The sequence below is a fragment of the Nicotiana sylvestris genome, chromosome 6 (genome assembly GCF_000393655.2).
Source record: "Nicotiana sylvestris chromosome 6, ASM39365v2, whole genome shotgun sequence".
Taxonomy (NCBI): domain Eukaryota; kingdom Viridiplantae; phylum Streptophyta; class Magnoliopsida; order Solanales; family Solanaceae; genus Nicotiana; species Nicotiana sylvestris.
Window position 1 is genome coordinate 56,288,603 of NC_091062.1, and position 9,234 is coordinate 56,297,836.

The following is a 9,234-nucleotide window of genomic DNA, read 5'->3' on the forward strand; positions in this document are numbered from 1 at the left end:
AAATATTTACTATTCTATGCCTGAATACTTCTTTTTAAAACAAAACTCTTCATATACTCAATTCTTCAGCTGCATATTATTAATTTCAACATTTTTATCCAAACACGTAACTGCTTATTTTTTAAATTAATTTCAGCACTTAAAAGTGCTTTTCACCACATAATGCTTATCAACTGCTCTACGTCATAAGCCAAACAGGCTTTGGAGGACTACGAAAAAAGTGGGTGACATCCTAGGTTTACATTGCCCATATTTTTACATTACTTTCTTTTTCAATTTTTCATAATTTTTTTTCTTTTCTATTGTTTTCTTATTTTGTTTAAACATACATATTTAAATGTATGTTTTATATTTAATCTTGAATGTTTCCTAGATATGTTAGTTCTGTCAAAAATCACAAGGGGATGCTTAATAAAAAATACCTTATGAGGTAACTTGAATAATTTGAAATTTGGGAGAAAATCACTACAATTCGTAGAATCAATGGAGGACTAAATGGGCAGTACATTTTTTGTTCCATGACGAAAAGAGGGAAAGTGAAAGTGGCGCCAGGCGTGGCGCGTGGGCGTTTCATCACTAGAGCTGCCAATTTCATATGGACCGCGCAAATCAAACCTCTTTGGATAAGAAGCCGAATGAATCTGCGCGTTTGGGAAATAGGAAGAAGAAAGCTCCTTCTCCTTCACCATGGTCACTCAAGCAAAACTAGTAGTAGAACCTCATTTCTCCTGCGGTATTACTGTTAGCACTTTGGAGAGCAGTTTGAAGTTCGGCCATCGTTCATCCTTAAAATTTCATTCATTTACCACTCGACGACGCCTTTCATTAGCAGCTGAAGCAGCAACAACTCCTCCCGCCCCAACCAATCAGGTCCGTCCTTTTTTTAAAAAAAATTCCAAAACTATCCCAAATCCCCAACCTCAAACTTAAATGTATATTTCAAACTTAAATGTATATATCTATTTAATCAGGATGAGCAAAGAAAGCCACCGGATCTTCAAACACTTACTGGAAGGTTCTGGAAGATTGCTGTTCCATATTGGTCATCCGATGATAAAGTCCAAGCCAGACTGCAATTAGCTGCTGTCTTTGCACTTACTTTAGGGACCACCGGTATCAGCGTTGGTTTCAATTTCCTCGGCCGTGACTTTTATAATGCACTAGCCAGTATGTTTTTCTTTCTCCAGATTGTGTTTTTTTTTTCCAAAAAGAATTTTGACTGCACTAATTAATTGCTCTATGTTTTTTCTGATTTTGCAAAGACAAAGACCAAGAACAGTTCACCAAACAACTGTTATACTACCTTGCTGCTTTTGCTGGTGGTATTCCGGTGAGCTCATTGCTCCATATTTTTTAGGTATAGCTCCGAATAGTCTTTTTTTCCTTCAAATTATGCAGCTATTGTGCAACCTAGAATGGGTACTTGGCATGCTATTTCATTGATAAGGCGCAGATCCAGGATTTTAAGTTTATTGGTTCTGAACCCACAACCTGTTTTGTTTATTGAGTCCTGGATAGATTATTTATGCATATTAAGTGGGTCTCTTCACACAAATACAAGGTCTGGGCCCGAACCCGTAACTTCAACTGTAGATCCGCCCCTGGCACATTGGTGACAATATAGATTAAAGAGTATCATGTCTTTAGTAATAAAATGCATCTTGAGACTTCATCCAGAAGGACTACTCCGTTCTATCAAAATATATATGCATTTATTATTTATAGTAAAACGGAAATGAGGTCTCCTAACCTCTACTTCTCTACTACCAGTATTTGTCATTTCTAAATTTCTTTTACATTATCCTCATATATTAGCAGCGAGAAGGGTAAAAAAAATACATTTCGTAGCTTTGAGTTTTATGTATTTTGCAGATTTTTGTGTTGAGAGATTATGCGCGAGAGAAGTTAGCTTTAAGGTGGAGATCTTGGATGACAAGCTATTACATGGAACGGTATCTGAAGAATAAGACATTTTACAAAATTCAGTCTCAGTCTACCATCGATAATCCAGATCAGCGAATCGTTGACGATTTAAGTTCCTTTACTGGAACAGCTCTCTCATTTTCATTGACTCTCTTCAATGCTGCCATAGACTTAATATCTTTCAGCAATATCTTGTACGGTATCTATCCGCCACTTTTTATTGTGCTTCTTGCATATTCACTTGGTGGAACGGCTATCAGCGTCTTCCTTGGAAGGGTAACTTTTTCACTTTCATATTTTCTTTTGAATCTTATAATAATACAACATTTAGAGAATTGCTAAGTTACAAGACATGTCTACCAATTTTACTCCAAATGATGGGAACTCTGATTAATTTAGGGATTGGTGGGCCTCAACTTTTTGCAAGAGAAGAAAGAAGCAGATTTCCGCTATGGGCTTGTGCGTGTTCGAGAAAATGCTGAATCAATTGCATTTTATGGAGGCGAGGAGAATGAGATGCAACTACTATTAAGTCGTTTCAAAAGCGCTTTTGAAAACCTAAATGTATGGAGGCCTTTGTGTTTGTTTGGTACTTCAACTGTCTTAATTTTTACCTGCATTGAAGCATATATACTCAAATTTGTGATTCAACAGTTGTTTCTATATTACTTCTGTTGCAAAGAAATGTTTCACACACTGAATAATGAGTTCAATCTGGTAGCCAATATTAGGTGAAGAAGTTAGGTTTAATCTCAGCTTGTCTAAATATGTGTAACCTTGTCTGGAGTAAGTGCCATTGATTGATGTCCCCCCATTTTGCTGAACATGAATAATTTGGGAGTACATCCAAATTTCTTGTAAAACTTGACACTTTTCACAGGAAATTCCCACCCAGCATCCTGTGATCTCAGTATCAATACATCTATCAACTGTACCTCAATTCCAAACTAGTTGGGATCAGTTGTATGAATCTCTGTAATCATTCTGCTCTACTGGGGCGCACAGATGTTTCCAAGTGTTTCTTCAGCCAAAGAATGCATTCTGATGTTTTTGTCACCATACTGACCCTTAAAAACCTAGTGCTTTTGCCAGCTAGGTTTTATTACTAAGTAGATCATATTTCCAGGGGTAGTTTAAAATCTTTTAAAGGATATGTGTTATGTCGGGGTAAGGAAGTGATCTCTCTGAGTTGTGTCTTCGTATGGGATTTGCAATCTCATCATCTCTGATTAATCAGAAGCAGTGCATAAAACTAACCTCATATACCTCATCTTAGCATTCGTTAAATGTTTGACTTTCTTTTGTACATGTTGATGCATTTTGAAAATGTTTAGTGTTGTATGCTATTTAATTTTATTGTATTTGTTTTATAAGTGAATATTAGAATTGATTTTCCTGCCTTTGATAATTGGCAGCAATTGCTGATATCTTCTAGAAATCTGGAGTTCTTCACCAATGGCTACCGCTATCTTATTCAAATTCTTCCTGCTGCAGTTGTTGCACCTATGTACTTCTCTGGAAAAATTGAGTTTGGGGTTGTTAATCAATCCGCGTCTGCTTTTAATCATATTCTTGGTGATTTTTCCCTCATTGTCTATCAGTTTCAGGCTATAAGTGCCTTTTCAGCCGTCATTGATCGACTAGGTAAGTTATTTTGTTTCTGGCTATCGCATTCTTCTCCCGTAAATGGAAAGGCTTACAGAATATATTGATATTATTTTGTAATCCCTTCGAAGGAGCATCTTTCAATCTATTTTGTTGGAGAGATGCCCCAAAGGGAGGGAATATACATGATATCTGACAGTGTGCAGGATCTTGTCTTTTTCTTGGCTGATGTGACTTGAATTTGTTTTGTTTACACATAGTTTTATATGCTACATAGCTAATTTTGTTTATGTTGCTTATCTTTGTAGTTTCCAAGCAGGTGCTTTGATCTAGAGTGAAATGTAGCAATGCCTTACCAACCCAATTCGCATCTCAAGCCCCTAATTTTGCCTAGATTTTTGTTTCATAACCCTAGTGCCAAAAGGGATCTTTTTTTGAATCAAGACTCTGACCTTTGGAATTGCACTACTTTTATGCTTCTTATAGATGCCGGATATGTGATAGGTTACTTAAAAACTTGAGCTTCTCATAAGAGATGTTTTGTTTTTTCTTTTTCTTGTCATCTGCAGTTATTATACAACCTACCTGAGACTGTCAAAATGTAACATTTATCTTGACCTGCTCACTTCCCTTGTGTTGGGTAGGACATATAATAAGGGTTGAAATGAGATGGGCCTAAAACGAAGGGAATGGATATCGATAATTCATATAGCTGATCCTAACTTCTTTTCTCTGGGATTGAGGTGTCGTCATTTTTTGTGTGTTGATAAGGCTTGAACCTATCTGTACTGGGTAGAACGATAACGCTTTGGGTTATAAGGGTTAAAGCTGGTTGGTTATGGTTTGTGTTATTAGGGTCGCTTTGGGTTATAAGTGTTAAAGCTGGTTGGTTACAGTTTGTGGATCAATTCTTTTTATATTTTTCAACTCCTGCTTGGGCAAGGACTCCATTATACAGAACTCCTTCCATTATATATTATAAACTTCTTGTTTCCCCAAGATAATCCCATAGTTGTTTCTTGATCCGTACTTTTTTTTTCTTTTCGTAAGTAAGATGAAGCAGCACCAAGAAGGTGTTAAGTGTTTACGATGCAAAAGCTCAGGTTCCCTTTATAACTGCAGGGAGCTGAGGAATTGTAATAATGTCAACTTCATATACATCTAATCATTTTCACCATAAAACCAGAAACTGTAGACACTTGTATCTACAAGTGTGAATAGGTACATCTTTAATCTCAAAACATCTCTAATTTCTCTCAAGCCACAAAAGCCCAAAAATGCAAGCTGGAATTATAGCCAAGTTTCTTTTCTGCTCCATTTTTGTCTTGTTTTCTCAAGCATCTGTCATTAATTTCTTCCCTTATGTTTTAAGTGATAAAGTAGTTTTGTATATTAAAGTTACCAAAAGCCCTTCATCTTTTTCGTTTAAATGCATTACAATATCATGATTGATTCTTCTCAAATATTTCAATTAGAACAAATCAATGTATTCAAATCACGCTCTTCAAGTTTTTTTTTTCTATTATTTTGTAATGGACATATATTATATTGTTGAAACCATTGATCTCTGATTTTTTATTATAATATCTATACATTTAGGCAGAAGGTACAGAAAATTGGCGTTGCCAGCTTGCTTCGAGCTAAAGAGAAAGTGGATTTCTTCATTCTTGGAAATGCAAAATGATGAGATTCCGCCGACCAAATGTTAATATGCTTTAAATTAGAAAATTAGAACTACTTTTGGGAAATTTTTATATTAAGAATCTAGGAGTAGTGCTAAGGAAAGTGACTAGTACTAAGTCAAACTTTATGTTGAATCCAATGAGGAAAAATTGAACCATTACTCGGATAGCACATACCATAGTTATGATATAGTATAAAGGTAATATGCAAATGAAAACTAAAATGCTTAAACAAAAGAAGCTCAGCTCATAAGGCCTTTAGTAGTTATTATATACATAAACTATAGCTGCTTGCACTACAGATGCTTGAGAGCGGATGTTAAAACTGATCTCTTCTTTCTTGTCTCATATTATGTTGTAACTTCTATGACTTTTCAATTATTTTCTTCCCTAAATTTTTTTTACTTCTACTTTGTTGCTTTTTTAGTTTCCCAGCTTTGCTATTTCCATCCAACATGAAAGCCAACCGCTCCAAAACAGTAGTAAGCTTGTCAGCAAATCATTTTGACACCTTTAGGATTTGCAGGTGAATTTGATGACATTTTGGATAGCAGCAACAGAAAAAAAGGTGATCATGACTTAAATGAAGAGATCCAACTTAGTTTTTGCTTAATAAGCTGTTCCTATGGGCTACAGTCAAATGGATCTATGCCGCTTTCCAGCCGTGTAAAATTACTTGATGTTGAACAGTTGACTGTACAGACACCAAGTAAAGCAACTCTTATTAAGGACTTGTCTTTTGAGATTTATGAAAAGGATCACTTGCTGGTGAGTTCCTACTTGTCCACTTTCAGGTTTTATGTTATTTGTTTATCTGATTAGGGAAAGGAGGAATTGTATTATTACTGGTAATTCATGTGTTAAAAGGAGGGTAAAGAGAAGGATCATAAGCCCTTGTCCTAAGCTAAATATTCATCTGCACCTGAGAGGGATTTGGTGAGCAAGAGCTTTATTTTAATACGGTTAAACACAAAGTTACTGCTGAAAATACTTTTAAAAATTATAGAGTATCCAAACACAAAGGTAAAAAATCAATTTAACGGACTAGTCATATGATACATGCACATTATAATAATTAAAGTCACCAACTTCTTAATTATAGAAAAAATATTATACAAGTTTTAGTCAAGTACATGGGAGAAGATTTGATACAGAATGTTCTGCGGCAAAAAGCGGACAATCTAAGGTATAAAGTGTGCATAGTTGTCCTTGGGGCGTATTGACCAAATAGTTCAAGGTGTAAAACGTGCACCGGAATACTCCAATTTACAGGCATTAGGCCCCCTTGATAGTGGGGTATTTCTAGGCTGCCTCACCCCTAGAGTCCCAATTTGACTTTTAAATGGTGCTACTTATTGCTTTGTAACAGGTTACAGGACCAAGTGGAAGCGGTAAAACTTCATTGCTGAGAGCTGTAGCTGGTCTTTGGAATTTTGGGAGTGGAGCAATTACAATCTATGTTAGACCTAGAGGAGAATTGGATATGCCTCACTCTCCAGATGTGATTTCTAGTCAAGTAACTTCAACTAATGAGATAATTGGGGATTCCACAGAACGTAGAAATTCTGAAGGTGTAATTTTTCTTCCTCAAAAACCGTATATGGTTTTGGGAACCCTCCGACAGCAATTGCTGTATCCTACATGGACTGAAGATTCAGATAACGTGGTAGATGATGCTAAACAAAGTGGTATGTCATTTCATGATCCATAGCTTAACATCAATTTTTTTTATTTGATAATAGTGGTGTCCGGGCTAGCTTGTGCGCACCTCGACTAATTCCACGGGGTATCTGCTTTCTCCCACCTCGACTAATTCCACGGGGTATCTGCTTTCTCCCACCATCACAGGTACCGGATAACGCTGTCCACCAAGGCTTGGACAGATGGAAAGAAATCACCTAGTGTTTTCGCCTCCTTTGGGATTTGAACCTGAGACCTTATGGGTCTTAACCCACTTCATTGACCACTGGGCCATATTCTTGGTACATTGCAACATTAGTTTCTTATGCCGTTATCAAGCCATATATGTTCTCAGTTCTTGTTACATGTTGTCATCCTCCATATGGCTCGTCTCTGTTGGCACTTGCTGCTTAGATTTGCTTTAGATTACTTCTTTTGGCGCTTATACCATGTGAACTGCTTAATTTCCTCACTTGAATGTATATTTCTATGTGTTGCCTCCATGTCATTTTAGCTGTGGGAAGAATGCTATTTACAGATTGTGTGCTGAAATTTTCTCCAACTAACGCACACAGGGGATGCAAGGTGTGTAAATGAAAAGCCAAATCAGCCTACATCAGATGATCTGATACAAGTTCTTAATGACGTATCCCTTAGACACTTGTTATCTCGTTTTGATGGCCTAGATTCAACATATGAGTGGTCGAGCGTTCTTTCCCTTGGCGAGCAACAACGTCTTGCCTTTGCCCGTTTGTTGCTTGCAAAACCAACTTTGGCTCTGTTAGATGAATCCACAAGTGCTCTTGATGAAGCCAATGAGGTACTTTAATTTACAGATGCCTTTGTCTTATTTTGTGATTCATTTGTTCATGTCAATTGCATCCAATCAGACTTCAGAGTAGCAAAGTTCACTTTTCTCGCGTATAGGCCTCTGGTCCATAGGGGCTGGATTCATATTAGCAATAAATCTTGCTTGTCAGTGGAGGTTAACAAGTCACAAAAACTAAAGGCCCTTGTTCCAATGTACTGAAAAGCAAAAATCCACTCGCTTCAGGGCTTGCCTTGGTGTGAGGCAAGCTTTAAGTGCCCGAGAAAGAAAAGTCTAATGGGGCTATTGCCGGGCCTTGCTTCTTGGAGGGTCTGTTTCTTGCACCATCTTAATTTTAAAAAAATATGTTTGACTCTAAGAAAATAAATTTGATATTTTTTATATTTAATTTATTTCTTAATACATAAAAAATAATAATTTGTGAGCATACTCTCCGTGCTTAGGGCTTGTGTTCCGCTCCATGATACTCTCTCCATGATAGATAAAACACACCACCTCTTCTCGCCCTTTAAAATACTGCTCGGTTCTTTAAGCTTAGAATTTTTACTTTTTGAACTTTGAAGCAATCTGAGGTTCAAAATGCACTTCAATTTCAGTCAGTCACATGTAACAGTCTACTTTTGGCAATTATTTGATCTTCTACAGTTACATATGAAATCTTAACTTTAACCATATGAACATTAGTCGCAGTCTCTCCTAAAACCTTGGGTGATGCTACAGTATTCCATTTATTATTTCTTACTTCCTTGTGTTTGCGTTCAAATAAAGCCTTTTGTTGTACATTGTGTATGCAGGCTCGTCTATATCAGCTAATCGAAGCTGCAGGAATCACGTACATAAGTATTGGCCATCGTAGCACCCTCTACAAATACCATAAAAAGGTCTTACATATATCTACTGCCAATACAACGAGTAATCAGCGCAATTGGAGCTTTAAGAACGTAGGAGAGGACTCCATATACGATTTTTCGAAGCAGCAACTTTGAGCAAATAATTTTTCCTTTAGTACATGATATTATTGTTTGGACGCTTATAGGAGTCCAGACTGCTCGCGAGTAAATTTTCAAAAATTTCATCTTGACTATGCTGTATGGTCAATGGACTGCACATGGAGGTTCTCATGGAATGCAGTCAAATTTTGAGAATTACTCCCCATGAATGTCTCAATGTCATTCGTTCTACATTTCGAGGTTATTTACATGTATCTGTAATTGACGGGTAGTTGAGCCGAGGGTTCATCTGAAATAACCTCTCTATCTTATTAGGGTAGAGATAAGGTCTGCGTATACACTATCCTCCCCAGACTCCATTTATGGGATTACGCTGGTTTTTGTGTTGTTGTAATTGACGGGTAGGTATAGAATGAAATCATCTATTAGAATGTCACGATTTTAGGACAATTCGAAAGAAAAAGAAAAGAGTAAAATATTTTGGTAGGCTGAGTAGGTTTGCTAGGCCGTCCTTGAGACTCCTATCATATCATCCTAAATCCTGATAGACATGCTGTCATCTTAC

At 36.7% G+C, this 9,234-nt stretch overlaps 1 protein-coding gene across 1 annotated transcript; it reads left to right on the top strand.

Annotated features, from left to right (window-relative positions):
- Nucleotides 1-592: 592 nt before the first annotated feature.
- On the top strand, nucleotides 593-8,872 carry LOC104230823 (ABC transporter D family member 2, chloroplastic). The gene is made up of 10 exons (XM_009783712.2): nucleotides 593-870; nucleotides 972-1,167; nucleotides 1,263-1,330; nucleotides 1,873-2,199; nucleotides 2,323-2,487; nucleotides 3,339-3,567; nucleotides 5,737-5,978; nucleotides 6,580-6,898; nucleotides 7,466-7,710; nucleotides 8,514-8,872. The coding sequence occupies exons 1-10, from the start codon at nucleotides 688-690 to the stop codon at nucleotides 8,703-8,705; spliced, it is 2,166 nt and encodes a 721-aa protein (XP_009782014.1). The 5' UTR covers nucleotides 593-687; the 3' UTR covers nucleotides 8,706-8,872.
- Nucleotides 8,873-9,234: the final 362 nt, after the last annotated feature.